Genomic DNA, 19,813 nt, shown 5'->3' on the forward strand with positions numbered 1-19,813 from the left:
TATTGTAGATATACCATGACCTGGATGACTGACAATCTTAAAAGACAGACATCCACTTATGTCACCCCTAAATTAATCACTAGGTGTGTACATAAATATGATGTATGCAGCTTATTTAGGTACAATTACAGTCATCTCTCCCTTTTATGTCTTTAGTTACGTTTAAAAGTGTTAAATGCATTCACAATTAATAACATACGCACAAACAGAAAGATAATAAACTGCTTTTTTATCTTGTTAATATAGTATGTTGAGTTCAAATTCATTAATTGACATAAACTATATCACTTCATCCGTATTTCCTCTACAGGCCATTGACAGTATCCACCAGGTTGGGTTGTATTGCCTCGCGCTCGTCCCGGCCAACACCCTCCCGAAGACCCCGCTGGGAGGCATCCACATCTGTGAAACCAAACAGAACTTTCTGGAGGGAAACCTGCACCCCTGCAATATCCTCATGTGCCCACACACCTGTGTTACAAACATGCCCAAGCCGCGGCAGAAACAGCCAGGTAAGGCCGACTCAGGCACGATCAACCGATACTTATATTACCGTAATGAGTGTTTAACGTCCCAGCAGGGGAAGAGAATAATTATATAAATTATTGTTTTTGATCTGCGCAGTGGACGTCGGTCCAGCTTCTATGCTGGTCGGTAACTTGGTGGCTGGGAAGCGGATCGCTCAGGCTACAGGCAGAGAGCTGGGTGTGGTGGAGGACCAGGATCTCATTCGAAAGGTACAGACACACAGTACAAACCACAGTGTCACCACCCCGCATCTGACTCCTATAATGGATGTAGCATCGTTTACAGTGGTGTCAGGAAAATGGATCACTCTTTATGGGGGACTATTATTCAACCATTTATATGAAAGCAAACTAATCAGTTATTATTTTAATAATTAAATGTCGTTTATCAAGCAAAAATGCCTGATTTAACATTTTTGTAAACTAAAGATCTTTGTATTTTGCTTGCTGTGAGAAGCCCTTAATAAGACAGTAAATAGAAAATACATTTATTCAATCCTTCATAATTATCTGCACAGACTGAACTGAATGTGTTTGACAGCTTCAGGATGACCCTGTATCTGTCATGTAAATGGATGATGCTGATGTCTTATCCTAAATCTCTGTTGTTGTTCTGCCTTTACTTTGCTCTGGTTGGGCTTTAGCTCTGTATGTGGCCCACCATGATGGTAAGGCTCTAGCCTGGCCCCCACCCGTCTCTGCTTCCGCTGCTTCTGTCAGTCACATGTGCTTTTTGATAGCAGGACGACCGCCAGCAACAGCTTGGTCTGACACGATGACTGTCCAGGCCGGCTCCTTGGCCAGCAGGGGTCCACACGTTAAAGATTAACTTAAAAATTAACTTAAAACCTTTAAAATAACTCTTCACATTTTAGGAAGCCTGCTAGCTTTGCCAAACCAAAAAAGTCAATAATCCAATAATAAGTAAATTCATCTTTTCTAAGTGAGTGGAAGCTTTAATCAATTACTTAATAACAGACTTTTACCAAACATGAACAAAATAGATCTTTTAATTATATACTGTGACGTCTTATAGTGCAACTTGTTAAAATTAGGAGAATTTTGGTGTGCACCTCTGCTCGCTGTGTCCACTGTGATCCTCCCACATGTAGCATGGCTTGATGAGTGGTCGGGGCAGCTGGTCTGCATGATTTGACTCCTGATTCACTGTTGACCACAGCACGACGTGTCTTCTGACTGAGAGAGAGAGAGCGAGAGAGTGGGGGGCACAATGGATGACTCGGACCAGTGATTCTAATATGGCACTGCTGATTACTATGTCTGTGTGTCTGGAGCACTTTTATTTTCTATGTGCTGCCTAATGTCCACTGCCTTTAAGAGAATTCTTTGCTTTGACGTCCTGTCCTTGTTCTGTCCTGTACGCTGGCCAGTTCTTCGGCTTTTTGACACAAGGAAACGACAAGCAAGTGGTGCTTTTATTACACTTTATTTTAGGGATGTCCCAAGTTTTTGTTTTCCCCAGATCCGATCATATAATATTCGGTATCAATTCCAATCTGATCTGCAAGCAGTTGTACAGATGACGTGTATGACTACGCCGCTGTTACTCTTCTGTCCGTCCAAACCATTTGATTGTCCCAGCAGATCTTAGCCAGGGCGTAATCAATTCCTAACAGACCAACTTTCCCCTCACAAAAATGTTGTAGGTGTGGGATGTTTGGGCTGGTTTCCAGGCTAAGATGATTTTATAATTGTTTTATAATCTTACTTGTAATCTCCTAAATAATGTGTTCTCTGTGTAACTGTAATTAAGTACAATAAGCTTCAAAATTAACGCAACGTAAAGCATTAAGAAGAAAACAACTGCTTCCAAGCTATTCCTTGAAAGTTTTAATCTCTGTGGAAAATAAATAACAATAAAGAAGTAAAGAAACTAAAGCTATATTGCTCTTATTAAAAAAAAAAAACTGTTAAACATCCATATAAATAGCTCTTTGGTGTATAGCTTTGACAAATACTAAATTACAATTCTGCTTTAGTAAAAGAAGTTTCTTCTCAGTTCTATAAAGTATTTCCAGATAGCAGACATGTTTAGTCGTGTTTGGTTCTCGTTAATTTCAGCTGTAAAATAAATACATATGAGCTCCCAGTGCAAATCAGTAGCCGGTGAATTGTTCCCTCTGTGTTGCTTTATTTAGGTAAAGCAGAAGGTTTATTGAAGTTGCCGTGGATCCCTTTTTTGAAGGTTAATTTTTGACAGGCATCATTATCATCTGGACACTTCTGTGTGTTTTCATGGGAGAGTTCCCAAAGAGTCATAGATTATTTTCAACATACTCCAGTATAGATGTCTTTTTTGAGGCCAGCTTTTAAGTGTTTCTATCTGTCGGCCCTTTTTAAATACATTATTATTTGCCAGTGATGCAGCTTTATGGGTTATTTAATTGTGCTATAAAACATTGAAATGTTGAAATTTAATCCATCCTTGATGTTTAACGCAGTCCTCTCTGTGACATTTCAGCACCAGTTCTTGTCTGAAGCTCTGCAGTGGAGAGCCCAAACCGACCCCGAACATGTGCTGTATGTGCTGCTCAATGCCAAGGTAGATTAAACACAGACACACAATCAAAATGAGTAAAAGAAATTCATTTTATTATTATTATTATTATTATTATTATTATTTTTAAAGTGGTGCCGTAGTGGTGATCCATTTTGTTGCACATGAGTTTATCCGTACTTCCACTGTTTTTCCTCTAGGGGGTACCAGTGTGCACGGCAACTTGTGCTCAGCTGCACAAGAGAGCAGAGAAAATCACAGCGACTCTGATGGAGAGAGGAGGCCTCAACACAGGAGACAACGTGGTGCTGCTATATCCTCCTGGTAAGCACACAGACACACCTAATTAGTGTATACGGTCACCTTTCCTTATTTTTTAAACTTAAATAAAAAAGGCGCTGCTCTTGAGCATTGTAGTTTATTTGTCCGTCTCTTTCCTCTGCAGGTATTGACCTGATAGCTGCCTTTTATGGCTGTCTCTACGCGGGGGTCATCCCTGTTACAGTGAGGCCTCCACACCCACAGAACCTGGCTGCTACGCTCCCCACTGTCCGCATGATCATCGACGTGAGTATTAAATGTAGAAGTACTCAGTTACACTAAGCAGGACACAAACTATCTGTGCTTTTATTCAATCTTGCACTCTCTTTAAAAGATCAGAGCATATAAAACACACTTATTCTCTAGCACAGTCAAGTTTCTCTCTATCTGACATTACATTATATTTAGTTTGACGATATTAGATCACTTTCAGTGTGCATCACATACTTTGATGTGAATGTTAACCTTTTACTTTTGTTGCACCACTTGAGAGATCTATTATAAATAACGAACAGCTCTTCGCTAATAAGGTGAAATACTCCTGCTGTTGACCCCTGTAACTGATTTCCCCAGAGAGAAGCAAATAAAATTGAACTTTACCTCAGGGATCAATAAAGTATCAATAATTAAATGGATTTTGTTGAGTAACACCTTGAATAGAGTTTATTTATTTATTTATTATTGTTTTGTTTTTTCCAAATGTCACTAGCTGGTTGTTGGTGTCCTTATATGAACATGCTTCTGTTGATATTTGTGTGTCACAGGTGAGCAAAGCCGCCTGCATCCTCACCACTCAGCCTCTCATGAGGACCCTCAGGTCCAGGGAGGCGGCAGCCAGCGTCAACATCAAAACGTGGCCCACGATCATTGACACAGGTGCTGTTAAGATCTGTTCAAACTAAAGCAGCTGTGAGGCATTAGATGTCTGAATCCAGATGTTTTAACCTTTTATATTTAGTTCTTTGTTGCCTTTATGACTCGTCTCTGGATTCATAAAGATGGAGTAAAAAAATAAGTTCCTCCTTTGGCCACTAGGTGTCCTGCTTGCGCTTCTAGTTTTGAACATACAGTCTAACAATATTCATTTACTTTCTGATGTCGGTCAAATTAGTCAAAACTACATTTATAGCTTTTTATAATCCGTACAGAAACTGCACTTTTCTGTTTAACTTTTTCGAAAGAAACAAACGGGTTCTTTCAAATCCACTGATTAAAGTCAGATTAATAAAATAAAAGGCCATACACGGTACATATCAAAACTTAGACAGTATCTGTCTCACTAGCTAAATAAGCACACCATTTTTTCCAACATTTTACTCCCAGTTTCTTTTTGCAACCAGCAGTGGGACAGTTAATCTGAGCCCAGTTTTTAATGACGGTGTTTTTTGACTCTCTGCCAGAGATAGGAATCATCTTTGCTTTATCCATCAGCTGTTTGTCCAAGAAAGAGAGATATGAATGTTCTGCTGGTGCTTAAACCCAAGTCTTTTTAACAGAGCTTTAAAAAAAAAAAAAAAAAAAAAAGCTTGTTTGATCAGCCTCTATCTTTGATTTTAGTTTGGAAGTGATGAAACAACAAATCTTCAACAAAAAGAAGATTTATTACAATGTCCTGACCTCTTTCCTGTCTTTTCCTGCCATAACATATCATGTCCTTATTCAGTAGTGTGATAACGGGGTATAATTTACCTTGGAGACCTTTAGTGCTTCTTGAATTATAGGTGTCACTGAATATATAAATGTAACAAGTCCATTTTCCTTAACCCTTTTGACATAGAAACAGCACATTCATGTCTGAAGTGATCCCGTCCTCCCACTCAACAAAACCACTGAGTAATCACCAGGTTGCAGCGCATTCCCGATTCACTCAGCGACACTGACAGTCACACAGTGGGAGGATGTGTGATTTATTATGTCCAGTATTGAAATAACTCCACTTCCGTCTCCTTCTAGATGATCTTCCCAGAAAGCGGCCTCCACACATCTATAAACCTCCCACAGCCGAGATGCTGGCCTACCTGGACTTCAGTGTGTCCACCACAGGCATGTTAACAGGAGTCAAGGTAAAATAAAGCAGTTTATATGGAGTCATGCTTGTGGTGAAGCGATGGGTGTTTAACTTTCACTGCGTACAAAGATGCAGGTGGAGAGTTTGACTTTGGCTTTAATGGGTCAGTTGATCCGAAATAATCTGTAACTCAAAGAGGAGTGTTTTAATATATCTTAAAACGTGTTTGTAAAGAACTCTCAGATAAGTATCTAGAGGTCTGGTCAGTGATATTAAAGATGGTTAAAAAAAGAAATGACATTATGATACTGTCGTTCTTTCCTCAGATGTCCCACGCCGCAGTCAGCACTCTGTGCCGCTCCATCAAGCTGCAGTGTGAGCTCTACTCCTCTCGCCAAATAGCCATCTGCCTGGACCCGTACTGTGGCCTGGGTTTCGTCCTGTGGTGCCTCTCCAGGTAACCCCAACACACAATATCATCTTCCATGTTGAAAACACTTAGCTCCCATGTTGCATCGTTGCTGTAGCAAGCCTGTTTGTGTTTGTTTCCAGTGTTTACTCAGGTCACCAGTCCATCCTTATTCCTCCTCTGGAGCTGGAGAGCTCGCTGCCCGTGTGGCTGAGCACGCTCAGTCAGTACAAGATCAGAGACACGTTCTGCTCGTACTCGGTCATGGAGCTCTGCACCAAGGGCCTGGGCACACAGACGGAGATGCTGAAGGTCACGATCACACTCACACAAGCTGCCACACATGGTTCTGCTCTGTCATCTCTCTCATTACTCCAATAACAACACAGTGATAAATGAGTTTGTCAGGAATAATAGCTGCTGAGGAGGTGACTAATAAACACCTGTCTGATCATTTAGAGTGAATTTTTTTATAAAGGTGAAATTATTGTGTACTCAGTCAGAGCGAGTGAGCAATAACTACACACATCAGTTTACCTTTTATGTAACAGACCGCTGCCTCAGAGGACAAATGTAGACTGTAGTGCTTTGTCAGAATTTTACAACCATTTGAAATGCATGCTACCTTATCAAATGGATGTGTTTACAGCATATAGAAGCTTCCGTCTAAGTCATAAATCTGTGTAAAAATGTTACCCGTCTACCCTTGACTGCTGTGAATAACCTCCAGCCGTGCATGTCTGCAGGCGCGGGGCCTGAATCTGTCGTGCGTGCGCAGCTGTGTGGTGATTGCCGAGGAGCGTCCTCGCCTCTCTCTCACGCAGTCCTTCTCCAAGCTCTTCAAAGACCTCGGCCTGTCGCCGCGCGCCGTCAGCACCGCCTTCGGCTCCAGGGTCAACCTGGCCATCTGCCTGCAGGTCGGTTTCACACGGAACGAACTGTTTTCTTTTTGAGGGTTCTTTAATTTAATTTAACCAAAGCATTATTCTTCATGGTGTGGTTTTACTGAAATCACTTCTTGTATCACCAGGGCACTGCTGGACCCGACCCCTCCACTGTCTATGTTGACATGAAGTCCCTGCGTCACGACAGGTAAGACTGGAGACTCAGAAGCAGCTACAGACGTCACATGACGCCACTTTGGAAGACAAAATGCTTTGCTGAACAGTGATTGACAGGCCGTCTGTTGTCCCCCAGGGTGAGGCTAGTGGAACGAGGAGCGCCACAGAGTCTTCCACTCATGGAGTCGGGCACTGTGAGTATTGATTATCGACCGGTGGAACTCATTTGGGTGAAGCTCAGTGTGGCCACAGAAGCAGAGAGGAAATAGAAGTGGTTATGCTGTCCTTAAAAAAACTAATCTCTCCTCTTCTGGTCTCCTCTAAGATCCTGCCAGGAGTGAGGGTCATCATCGTGAACCCTGAGACCAGAGGCCCGCTGGGAGACTCGCATCTTGGGGAGGTGAGTGGGCAGAGAGGATTATGGGATGTGGACGCTTTATGATTATTGGTCATTGTCCTCTACCACCACATATTGAGTGGTTTCAACCGGCGCCAAGTCAAATGGACACAATTAGCCGGGTGTTTTTATAGTATTTTAATGTTATTCTCTAAAAGGGAAGTGAGTTTGTTTCTTGTTTCAAAGGTCAAACTCATTCAAAAATCCTTTATTTTTCTGTTTTGTTCAGATCTGGGTCAACAGCCCTCACAGTGCTAGCGGCTACTACACCATCTACGGGGAGGAGAGCCTGCAGGCGGATCATTTCAACACCAGACTCAGTTTTGGGGAGCCCCAGACTCTGTGGGCCAGGACAGGGTACCTGGGCTTCATCAAGAGAACGGAGCTGCTGGATGCAAGCGGAGGTGAGAGGACGCTTTAGAAGAGCTGAACTAATTCATCGACTTTCTTCTGCCTTGGTTTGGGAACCTTTAGTCTCAAGATTTACAATATGAATGACATCCTGTTTTTATCACACACCGATCAGCCACAACATTAAAACCGCCAACCTGTGAAGTGGGTAACACTGGAGATCTCATTAAGACGTGATGTTCTAGGAGACGTGGACGTGTGGATGTTATTTTGTTCTGCAGCAATGTTGTTGTTATGTGGTGGTACATAACAATCACATCCCCATGACAACAGCAAGGAGGTGACCCTTGCCTCATGGCGCCATGTGTTCTCTAGATAAGCCGTGCACAAACACCAGTCCATCCATCAGACTGGGACACCTTCTTCCATTGTTCCATGGTCCATTGTAGGAGCTTTCTGTGGGAACACCCCACAAGAGCTACGGTTTTGGATCCAGTCTCAAATCTTTCCACTCGTCTATTTTTCCTGCTTCTGACGTCAACTTTGAAGACAAAATGTAAACATGCTGCCTGATACATCCCCCTCCACTGACAGGAGCCAAGATGATCAGTCTTATTCACTTCATATTATTATGGCTGATCGCTGTAAATGTAATTTTATTTAGTGATATCAAAAAGAATCTGTGATATATTAATGTTTTATTTTTGTTTATTCAAGTCAAACGAAGACAATCAGTTTTGTTCACTGGACATTGTTCTTTCCTCCACAGATCGCCATGATGCCTTGTTTGTGGTGGGTTCCCTTGATGAAACCTTGGAGCTGAGGGGTCTGCGTTATCACCCCATTGACATCGAGACGTCCGTGTCCCGAGCCCACCGCAGCATAGCAGAGAGGTGAGGCTCCTCCCTCTGTCTGTGTCCCCAAACTTCACCAGTACTGTTCATAATGTGGAGCGGTTTGTTATACGGTGCTAATCACACTAATAACACAGAATCCTGGTCTCTCTCCGCAGCGCTGTGTTTACGTGGACCAACCTGCTGGTCGTCGTGGCCGAGCTGAGCGGCTCGGAGCAGGAGGCTCTGGACCTGGTGCCCCTCGTCACCAACGTGGTCCTGGAGGAGCACCACCTCATCGTCGGGGTGGTGGTGATCGTGGACCCCGGGGTGATCCCCATCAACTCCAGAGGGGAGAAGCAGAGGATGCACCTGCGAGACTCCTTCCTGGCCGACCAACTGGACCCAATCTACGTGGCCTACAACATGTGAACGTCCTCCGCCGAGCGATGCAGGAATCTGAGCCAGGCTCTGAGAACAGACGCGAGGGAGAAGGACCTGGGGTGGGAAACGGTAGCCGCCCCAGTGTTAGACCTCAGACACACACACACCAAACAATGTGGGAAAGCGAGAACAGTGCAAGTACTGTAACAACAACATGCTTCCCTCTCAGAAACTGTTCCTTCTTTGCTTCCACCTGTTTGATCGCTGCAGTCCAGGTTCACTGGTTTCTACTACAGAGGACAACTTTTCTCTCCTCTTCACAGTAGGCACATCTGTCAACTGGAAGGAATCGGATCTCTCTGCATCCCTCTTCTCCCTCATCGATCCAGTTCATGTTTTTAAGACGTTTTAGTTACATGCTTTCATCAAAGAAAGAAATCCTCCCTCATTCCATTCCCGTGTTTTATCCATACATCCTCGTGTGCTTGTTTTTATTTTTTTACCTTGTCTGTTCTTGAAGGCGGGACTGGAACTTCCCCCCTTTGCACTTTACGTCCTCGCCCCTCGGAGTCCGCTTCCTGTCTCACCTGCCTGGAGCGGGGACTCCCTTCATGTCTGCTGCTTTCCGAAGAGCAAATCCGCATCAGTATTAAAAAGTGCCACCAGCAAGCGGCGGCCGCGGCGGCGCGTTACCTTCCCACCTGGTGCTCCGTGGCTCTCGCCTCCCATCGCATCACAGCAGACGCGGCGTCGGCATTCACTCAAAACTCCTAAAAATACACTTGAATCATTGGTGCGGGAAAAGAAAGGCTAGCTTGAGAAACCTGAATAGTTAAGATGAAACAGATTATTAATTTTCAGTGTGAGTAGGAGTCGGTGAGTTAGATAGTTCGTATGATTGTGATAAGTACTAATAATCTTTTTTTTTTTTAAAAAGCACCCATTTTCAGAGCAGGTTTTTTCGGAGCTGTACCTTGTGTTTAGGTGTGCATGCTAACTGGGAGTGCAATCGATGTCTACGTGCAGGAAAAAAACAAAAAACAAACCAAGGAGTGTCAGAGCGGTGGGTTGGTTGGTTTTGCCTGTGTTGAATATTTAGACTCCAGTTGAATTCAGCGTCACAGCTCTCAGCATCCTTTATTTCCCTAAGAAATAAATACCTGACCTTAGTTGAAACATTAAGAACATTCTTTAATAACATTTACAGCTGTTCTCGAGGTATTTCTAATCGTCTGTGTTTTTTTTTTAACCCTCTGGATGAATAAATCCTCAGTTTACTGCATGAAGGGAATTTTTTTTTATTGCAGTTCCTCATTAAGATTAGCAGGACAAGACATCTTGAAGTATAAGCATGTTTTATTAAATTAAAATACAAAGATGGAGAAAGAAGGACTTATTCTCTGGCTACCAGCTTGGAAATAGTTTAAAAAATCTTTGCTGTGCAGCGCGCTGACTATTTTTAATTTTACGTTTTTGGAAATACCCTCAGAACAGCAGTATGTGTTGTGTTCAATGACCTTCTGGATTATTCAGAGCTTTACCGGGGTTTTTTTTTTATTGTCTAGAAAAAGTGAAGAATGTATCGGTAATAGACAAGATTTAAGGTTCACCCTTGATTTTAACAAGTTCCCGCATGACTTCAGAGCTGAACGTCCGCTGATTAAAACGGCTGAGCGTCTTGTAAAATGCAAGTAACCGGACCTTGAGGTGATTTTCTTTGACTGCTTCCTGGCTTGAGCTGAGCTGCTGGCGTGTAGTTGTTCACCTGAAATCAATCGTTCGCTTAATCTCGATAAGATAAATCATCGGAAGGCAACTCAGTGCCTTTTTTATCGCGGTGACATTTCTGATTATGGACTATTGAATTTCTTAAAAAAAAAAAAAAGAAAAAAGAAAAAATAATATCATGAAAGAGGAGAGAACGTTGCCTTACTAAACCTGTGGAACTTCCTTTATTGTGACTTTCACCAAATTTACACGAGGAACCGGTTTAAAATCATATCACGTATTATTAGAGGAAGAGGGAGGTGTCTCGTCTGTTTTTATTATTTTTTTTTTTTGCCTTTCTGATTTCAACATCGCCATCATTATTTAATTAAACCAGTTCTTTCTGAATGTCTGTAACACTGAAAAAAATAAATAACAAATAAGTAAATGAGCAACAACCCGTAAGCAACCTGTGATTTAAGAAAAAATTAAAAAAAAAAGAAGCAGAATCCTCCTTTAAAAGAAAAAAGTGAAGTAACAAAATGAGGGTGAAGATGTCTGTATACTGTATTAGAGGTCAAATACTGTATTACTGGTGTTCATGTGTACATTGAAATGACTTCTGTAGATAGAAAAAACACAAACTTGACTGATCTTTCATACTTGACAGCATTTTTTTTCTGCATTTTAAACGACATCGCAAAAAGATTCCGATTATTTGGGCAGGAACAATGTGCACTTTTCCAGTATCATTTAATGTGTGTCTATGAGGAAGTGTGTGTGTGTGTGTGTATGTATGAGTGTGTTAGTGATATTTGGCTTTTTATGGTGCAACAAGGTTTGTCTTTTGTAAAAAAAAACAATTATCCCAAAATATTCTTTTTATTTCTTTTTTTTTTTAAATGTCGCCTCCACTGTATTTTTACTGTTTCCATCCAGAATTGGAATTTAATATATTTTATAAGGGGTTTCATCGATATGTTCCTGATGCAATCTTTTATTTGGATCTGCACAACTTCTTGCAAACAGCTGGTTTGATTTTAGGAGCAGTACAAAATAAAAACCACTTTTCATTTACTCCTGAAAAAAAACAAAAAACAAAGTGAAGCTTCTGAGCTGCTGTGTGATAAATAAATGCTTTGTCGCTTTTAATAAAGTTTTATAATTTCGTGTTGGCCTTCAAAGCCTTTTCAATAGACATTGGTGCTATTCAACAAAGGAAAGATTATTTTTTTTGTGTCCTCCAATGTCATTACAAAATAAGGTTTCCTCCTGGACGCCCTTCGTTTGTGTGAAAACAAATCCTTGTTTTTTTTATTCAATCATCTCATTTCTCTCTCTGCTCCATAACAAACTTGTGGAACAGTCTCCTGACCTGGTCACTCAGTTCCCATCTCAGTATTTTCTTTCAAGCTGTGTACGTGAGGAAACATTTCAAACCTCCAAAGTTATTCTAAGCACAAAATGTACATGTGAGGTAAATGAAATTGGGATCTTTCACACAAAAATACAGAGGAAAAATAAAAAAAACTCAAGGGCCCCGCAATGTATACCTCAACGACTGTCTGTTCACTATGCATCGTCGAGCTGCAGCAGAGACATTCTGATCTAGTCTAATGGTGCGAGAACTTCTAACAAACATGTCTTACTTGACAAAAACACTGTCACACTGTCATTGGATGTGTTTCATGTCAAATAAAAAAAAAATAATAAATGCTTTGTCAGAGTTCGGCGTCTTGTTTTAGTTTCGGGTCTCTCTGGAAGCTTCGGGAAACTGTTAGAGAGGAAACATCGGCTTCCCTCCAGCAGGTGTCCCCGTTTCTGTTTCTGTTTGAGCAGCTGAAGTGAAATGGCAGCGTCCTGTCAGGTTGTAATGTCACAGTCCACTTTCAGTCTCCTTAAGGTTTTTATTTGTCACATGCAGCAATGTACAGCTGCAGAAGCAGTGCTGCAAATCCAACTGTGCAAAATTAGCAGGTAAAAGTTACATTAAAATTTTTTTTAAAAAATATAAAAAAAAAAAAAAAAAGCTATGAATAGTATAAATTAACATGGCAGCTGCAATGAAGGGTCGGATGAAAATCCAAAAAACGTGTGACTGTAGACGTAATAAATTATTTAGAGAAAAGGAAAATCTAACTATAAGTTGTGATGCTATTCACAGTAAAGGTGGAGGCAGGGTGGTTGTTTTTCTTCTTACTATTAAACCCCCACCCTTTACAAAGTGGCTCTCATTATAAATGGTACTATACACCGATCAGCCACAACATTAAAACCACCGACAGGAGAAGTAAATAACATTGACCATCTTGTGACGATTCAATGTTCTGCTGGGAAACTTTTGGATTTTTGGCATTTATTCATGTGGATGTTACTTAGACATGTAGCACACACCTAGACCAGACCAGACCCCCGTCCCCTAGCAATGACACTCCTTGATGGCAGCAGAAAACCCCAGCAGGATGCAGCATGACGCAGACAAAAACAGTTTAGGAACAACTCAAAAAACATGAAAAACAGCACAAGGTGTTGACCTGGCCTCCAAATTCACTAGATCCCAACCTGATCAAGTGTCTGTGGGATGATCCACAGAGGACCCTCCCCTCAAAGCCCCCCACTAACGACATTATGTTGCCAGACACCACAGGACACCCTCACAAGGCCCATGTCCATTCACTGATGAGCCACAACTGTTATGGAGGCACAAGGGAGACCTACACAATATTAGGAAGTTGGTCATAATGTTATGCCTGAGCGGTGTAATATATATTATAATGGCTGTTTAACAGCATCTGAATACCATAACCTTGATAGTGTACATAATGTTTTGGCTATTGAGTGTCTATCTGATTTAGACAGTGGGTTGACCAAGCCTTTAAACCAGCTCTAATCAACTATATATATCTTGTTCATTCATTTCCTAATGACGTCCAGATGTGTAAAAAGAATAAAACACACTGAATGCTGTCTGTACTTTAGCAGTGACATTCATTGACTGGATGTTTCAGAGCAGCAGCAGAGCTGAGCTGAGCAGAGCCGAGAGGAGTCTTGTGCTCAGCTGGCGAGCAGGAGACGCTGCTTCCTGATTCGCCTTCAACCAACCTGAAAACCTGCTGGTTCGCGCGTACACCCCGGGCCTGTGAGGGAGCCCGCACTGCTCTCCGAAGCTCGTCACCCCGACCACGTAGAACCTCTCCTCTGTGTCACTGTAGCACTGCAGGGGACCCCCGCTGTCACCCTGAACACGAACAGCAGCAAAGTGTTACTGATATCAAACCTGCAGCACGTAGTAAAACGCCCTGGGATCCTCACCTGACAGGCATCGGCGCCTCCGCTGTGCAGTCCAGCACAGATCATGTTGTCGGTGATGATGCCGTCGTACCAGGTGATCAGGTTACACGTCCTCCTGTCAATGAGCTCCACCTCAGCTTCCTGCAATCTGTTCAACAGCGGGCCTGCAGCACACACAGTACTTCAGTTTAAATGGTCTCTAGTGACTCCATCAACAGATATTCATTCATATTTTACAGTGATAAGCAGGTATACGAGTCTATATTTGTCATCCACAAGCAGCACATAAACATTTAATTGACAGAATGAATATAGTAAATATAACTAAACACAGTTGTAATCATATAAAACAACAAAAATCTTTAAAAAATCTCAGTCTAAAATGAGACTGTGCATCTTTTGAAATACATCCACATGTACAGTTTTACTTGACTAAAATGTTTGAGACCGGCTAATCAGAAGCTTCTAAAGACCTGGCATCATTCTCTATAATCTTTTAAGTTATTTAAAAGGCACAGTCAACTGAGTAAACATCTGACTCCACTGGAAATATAGTGAAATATAAGTGAACTGTTAACAACAGTCGGACAAATGACTTGTTTCACACGTGACGTAGACGTCCTAAACGACACACTACAGTATGTTTGATTCACTACGCCGCCGCATGACGCAGAAATATTTGTGAGTTACAACTTTGCCTCACTGCGATGGGGATCTACGGTTATGAATAAATAAAAGGAGGTTTTCATTCTAACAGCCATCCATCAAGGTTGAGGCCTTTAAACGTTATTGACTTATTAATAAAATATGTGTGGACCAGATGCTGTGCTGATCCCACTTAATTGATATTTAACTTGCCATCACCCAGCTGCATAAAGTAGCCAAATATAAATCAATAATTTAGCGTAAATTAAATCATTTTTTATGCCTTATGTCCTATTAAAGCTTTTAGCTCAGGCCTCCATGACTTCCTGGTTTAGTGAAGGCACATGTGCCTTACTGTGAAATGGTAACTTCTCCCTTTGCTGTGAATCTGAAGTCGCCAGCAGAGCCCCTTCAGCATCAGGTCTTCTTTAACAATTAGTTTCTACACCGACCTCTGAAGTAGAAGCTTCCCCATCCGGTGATGAAGCAGTGGCTGAAGTTGAGGTCCAACTCCTGGGTGACGTTGAGAGGCGCGCAGACGGGCTGGACGTGGTCCGTGAATCTGAGCGGGGAGCTGAGCAGCACCAGCGCCACGTCGTTGTCGGGGGTGACGTCGTCGTAGGCCTCGTGCATTTTGACTTTGCTGATGGAGCGGATCTGGGCGCGGTGTCCCGGAGACGACAGCGCGTGCAGTCCTGCCACCACGCGAAAAAGTCTCTTGATCCACCTGGAAACAAACAAAACAAATACATCAAGTCTGACTCGTAGCTGTGTTTGTCATCTCCTCTCATCTCTTCCACCAGCCCCCGTCTCTTTGCAGGAGAAGCCAGGTCTGCGCTCTCCCACCTTTAATGGCACACAGAGGTTGATAACTTCAGCTCACTGTACATGGAGTCAGGAGCATTTCCCAGTCTGAACTCATGGATGGATTATCGGCTCCCTGTGTTTTTCCAAAGGCCTCAAAACAGTACGACATTTAACACCAGTTTGTTTATGCTGTTTCATAGCTTTTGCTTTTCTTAAAGATAATCAGGTGGTCTTATGTGCTTCTTTTTAACAGGATGTTGAGATATTTCATAGGACAGTCCCCCTTTGTCTACTTCCTGTATGCAAACACAGGGTGACATGTGACCGTGTACGTTCAGGTCAGTCTGTTGTGTGTGTAGGCGTTACTCACAGGTTGTCGCGGAAGCAGTGTGAGGCAGTGAGGACCCAGAGGCGGTCGAGGATGGTGCCGCCGCACTGATGAACGGACAGGATCTGGATGCTGACCTGCCAGGGCCACGCCCCCTCGGGAGCCTCCCTGCCGCCCACTATCCGAGACGCACCCGGGGGGCCAACCAGGGGCCGCTGCCCACAACCTCATCGACAGAGACAAGCAGAGATTTCACATCAATTCTGACATCCTCGTTGTTTATTTGTCACCAACTAGGCAATAAAAGAAGCTTCTGCTGTAGAAGCTGTGACACGTCTTCAATACACCCAACACGTCCAGTTTCTTTTGTTTGTTTCAGCTCCGTTGTTATATACGATGACCTGGATGAGTGAGAGCCTCCATGGACGTTTCAGGGAAGAAAAAGTCCATTGATGGAATAACCTGGTCATTCAGTATATTCAGGTAGTCAGCTGACCTCATTCTTTGGGCAACATAATGTTGCTGAACCTAGACCTGAGCAACTGCAGCAACCCCAGATCATAGCACTGCCCCCACAGGCTTGTACAGTAGACACTAGGCATGATGGGTGCATCACTTCATCTGCCTCTCTTCTTACCCTGATGCCCCCATCACTCTGGAACAGGGTAAATCTGGACTCATCAGACCACATGACCTTCTTCCATTGCTCCAGAGTCCAGTCTTTATGTTCACTGATTAGTGGTTTTCTTAAGGCTACACAGCTGTTCAGTCCCAATCCCTTGAGTTCCCTTCACATTGTACGTGTGGAAATGCTCTTACCTTCACTATTAAACATAAGTTTTACTGTTGTTTTTCTTCGATCTGATTTCACCAAACTAAGTGGTCACAGATCACGATCAAGCAGGATGTTTTTCCGACGACATTTCTTCCTGGAAGACGCTGGTTCCCCACTATCCTTCCAGTTTCTAATAATGCGTTGGACAGTTCTTAATCCAATTTTAGTAGTTTCTGCAATCTCCTTAGTTTTCTCTGCTTGATGCATGCCAATGATTTGACCTTTCTCAAACAGGCTAACATCTTTTCCACAACCACAGGATGTGTCTTTAGACATGGTTGTTTCAGAAATGAGAAGCTACTCATTGCATCAGTTGCTGAAAGATAATCGCCCATGCAGTAATTATCCAATAGGAGGCTCGTAGCTATTTGGTTAATTAAATCCAGGTGGCGACTTTTTTTATTTTTTTGGCCAGTGTGCTACATCTGCCAAACATCTGCTAAAGTAAGTTGATATTTAATTAGCACTTGAATAATAGTTTCTTTAAAATTCAGCAAAGTATCTGTTTAAATATTACTAATAAGGAAAGAAGAGTGACTTTCTACAAAAATAATGAGAATTCATACAAATGGCTAGGCCTCCTAGTTAAAATATGTACAGTTTAGAATCCAACCTGACCACAACATCTAACGAAGGATTTCTCAGAGATTATATCAAAATACCTTTTGCTGGTTTGTTAATTATGAAAATATAAAAACAAAAATGAGTAAAATATAATCTAAAGTTCCTGTCTATGTCCGTGTACTCACTGTCTTGTGCTGAGCTGAGGGAAGTCAAACACAACACACTGACAAACAGCAGGAGAGACTTGGACTCCATTTAACTTTCTGGCTCCTCGCGAATTATTTTTTATTTTTTTTAACCGCAAACAAAAACAATTCCTTCCGGTCAGTGACGTCAGGTGCACGTTCAGCTCGTTTGCGCTGAGTCGAAAGTTAAAAAATAAAAATAAAATTCTGTTGTTGTAGTTGAGATAATCTAATATATAAATGATTAATGATTTTTAGTTTTATATTAATTCTTCTCACAGACGCTATAACAACAGAAGACAGGGAGCAGGTTACCAGATTAAGATTATTTCCATATTAATATAAGCTATTAACGTTATCTAAACATTATCTTAATGAGGGCTATAGCATTCAGCATTTGTCACACACTTCTTGTTTCTATTATTTTGGCCACCCCATTTTAGTCAGTGGGCTAGGTTGAATTTAATCCAGTTTAATCCAGCGCCACAAACTACATCCTCCAGAATGAATATACAGTTGAATTACCACCTTTCTGACGCAGAATATAAACTGAAAACCTTAACATTTAGTACAAGACTGTTATATTAGAATACATTTTCACTGGTGTACCTAATGAACCGACATGTGAGTATAAATCCATTAGCTGAGCCATATTATATGGACTCTGATATATTTATAAAGGCGTGTGACAACTGTATTAACGTCCAGTATTGATATGTGTGCTCACGTGGCTGTGACTTAAACGCATCTAAAATGTTTTTTTTCTTTTCTTCCTCCAGTCTGAGACATGCAGTGGCCTTCAGGCTGTCTCTAACATCCTGCCTCCAGCCAATAAATTCCTGCACTACAAACTCACCACACTGTGAGCCAATGCCTTTTGTCAGAAAAAGCCTTGTGCATGTTTCCTGCCTGTAGCACCACCTCATCCAGCCTGCCCTGTGAAAGGCACACGCCGGGGGTTTAGAGGCTGCAGGCCTAAATGACCTTTACGATTTGACGAAACGGCACTTGCCGACACTCCCTTACATTCTGCTGAGAGTCATCAATTATGCAGGGAAACTGCTCGCGCTGAGGGGGAAGATAGCAGCAACAATATGGCGACAACCGCAGTTTCTCCCCAATCTTTTCCACATCTGCAGTCCTGCAACGGCTCCCTGGATTCACTGTAACGCCAACAAAGTGAGTATCCTTCGTTTATAATGGTTTGGAGGAAGCGTGCATATGTTGGTAGGTGAGGCTGGATTGTCCTCCCTGTCGGTATCCTTGCGTAGCCTAAATGTCGCAGAGCTGCACACAGCCCCGCATCTCTTTTTTTGGGGGGGGAGCTGGTTGGAAGCGGGTGTCTGCGCCTGCTGAGCGTCTATCGGCTCAGCCAGAGCAGGTGAAAACACGTATTTATCAGTCAGGTGGCGTCGAGTGCAAGAAACAGATCGGATTAAGCATTTTGTCGAGCATCCGAGGCATTGATTAAGACGTTTGAGAGAGAAAATGGCTCATAGGTTTGGCTTCAGGTAGGGAGGGCGCCGTCTGACTGATCCAACGTCCAAAAAAAACGAATTATTTTGGGAAACATCGAATCATTTTTGGAAGTTTTGGTTTTATTTTTGATATTTTCACCCTGTGGACTTCATGATGATGCTCTTGAATCACCATAAGGCTTCGAAAGAGTGGCTGATGCTATGTAAGTAGCTCGATCTTCCTCCCATCATCAATAGCCAAGGCATTTTTTTTTTTTTTTTTGCATCCCTCCAGGTGATTTCGGTGTGGCATCACCGTGACCGGTCGCAATAACCGTCGTATTTGTTCCGTTTCGCCTCGCGTCGGAGGCTGTGTGTTGTTTTTAGCTTCATTCACGGGGGCTATCTTGTGCACAGATTGAGCCCTTATTGATCTGGCAGTCGACATGGCTCCACGGGTGTGGTGCAGATCCTTCAAGACAACGCGCAAAAACGCACAGAAGGAAAAAAACAGACACACACACACACAAACCGCGTCCCTTTGCGCCGAGCATGTATTGCACTGATTTATTGTCATACATCGACATCGCGTTCGTGACTTTGATGAATCCACGGTTGCGTTTACCTCAGCGTGACATTTTCAACATACAAACCACCCACTGCAGCAATATTGCTCTGGCCAATTCGGTCTTTGCGGGCCACGTCTCTGCGCAGTATAACCCCCACCGTCTCTCCGCTCCCAAGAAGAGGCATTTTTTAAAATTTTAATTTAATAAGATGCATTAAAATAAAAGCCTCCCTTCTTAATTAAAGGCTTTACGTGTCTGATTGTTACTGCGTCTGTGGAAATGAGCGAGAAGATGCCAGAATGTGCTGCTGCTGCCGAGCGGTGAGGCTGAGTGCTGTCATCATGACTTTAATGACACCGGAGAGAAATGAAGGATAAACTGCAGGCTCACACAGAAGGCCCGGTGGAGAGCAAAATGTTTATTTTTTCCGATCCAGACAGATCGGTTAGGACCCCCCTCCCCTTCCCACCCCCCTCTGTATGCATGTATTCACGCGTGCATGTGTGCGTGCGCGCTCGTGTGGTGCTGAAGCGGACAGCGCCAGCAGAGCAGCAGAAGGCTCAGCGACTGCGAGGTTCCGGGGTCCATTTTAAAACAGACGCCTTGGCTCATGGGC

General features: G+C 42.7%; 2 protein-coding genes across 2 annotated transcripts in view; one reads left to right on the forward strand and one right to left on the reverse strand.

Annotated features, from left to right (window-relative positions):
- dip2ba (disco-interacting protein 2 homolog Ba) overlaps positions 1-11,687 on the forward strand; it is a 43,852-nt gene extending 32,165 nt beyond the window's left edge. Inside the window, exons 23-38 of the mRNA XM_084553896.1 lie at positions 311-512; positions 625-737; positions 3,010-3,090; positions 3,246-3,369; positions 3,491-3,612; positions 4,131-4,242; positions 5,320-5,429; positions 5,701-5,831; positions 5,927-6,095; positions 6,530-6,700; positions 6,814-6,875; positions 6,981-7,038; positions 7,170-7,244; positions 7,471-7,645; positions 8,362-8,485; positions 8,605-11,687. Of these exons, the coding sequence (XP_084410022.1) occupies positions 311-512; positions 625-737; positions 3,010-3,090; positions 3,246-3,369; positions 3,491-3,612; positions 4,131-4,242; positions 5,320-5,429; positions 5,701-5,831; positions 5,927-6,095; positions 6,530-6,700; positions 6,814-6,875; positions 6,981-7,038; positions 7,170-7,244; positions 7,471-7,645; positions 8,362-8,485; positions 8,605-8,857 (2,082 nt within the window). The 3' untranslated portion in view covers positions 8,858-11,687. The remainder of the gene's footprint in view (positions 1-310; positions 513-624; positions 738-3,009; positions 3,091-3,245; positions 3,370-3,490; positions 3,613-4,130; positions 4,243-5,319; positions 5,430-5,700; positions 5,832-5,926; positions 6,096-6,529; positions 6,701-6,813; positions 6,876-6,980; positions 7,039-7,169; positions 7,245-7,470; positions 7,646-8,361; positions 8,486-8,604) is intronic.
- Positions 11,688-13,102: 1,415 nt separating this feature from the next.
- LOC311493791 (transmembrane protease serine 11D) lies at positions 13,103-19,381 on the reverse strand (the record flags this gene model as incomplete). Its single annotated transcript, XM_084552575.1, has 6 exons — positions 13,103-13,754; positions 13,829-13,988; positions 14,347-14,350; positions 14,905-15,220; positions 15,629-15,813; positions 19,282-19,381. 6 exons carry the CDS (start codon positions 19,379-19,381, stop codon positions 13,521-13,523), a joined length of 999 nt encoding a protein of 332 aa, XP_084408701.1. The 3' UTR covers positions 13,103-13,520.
- Between the last annotated feature and the right edge of the window lie 432 nt (positions 19,382-19,813).

The sequence above is a fragment of the Chelon labrosus genome (assembly GCF_963514085.1).
Source record: "Chelon labrosus genome assembly, chromosome: 10".
Lineage (NCBI taxonomy): Eukaryota > Metazoa > Chordata > Actinopteri > Mugiliformes > Mugilidae > Chelon > Chelon labrosus.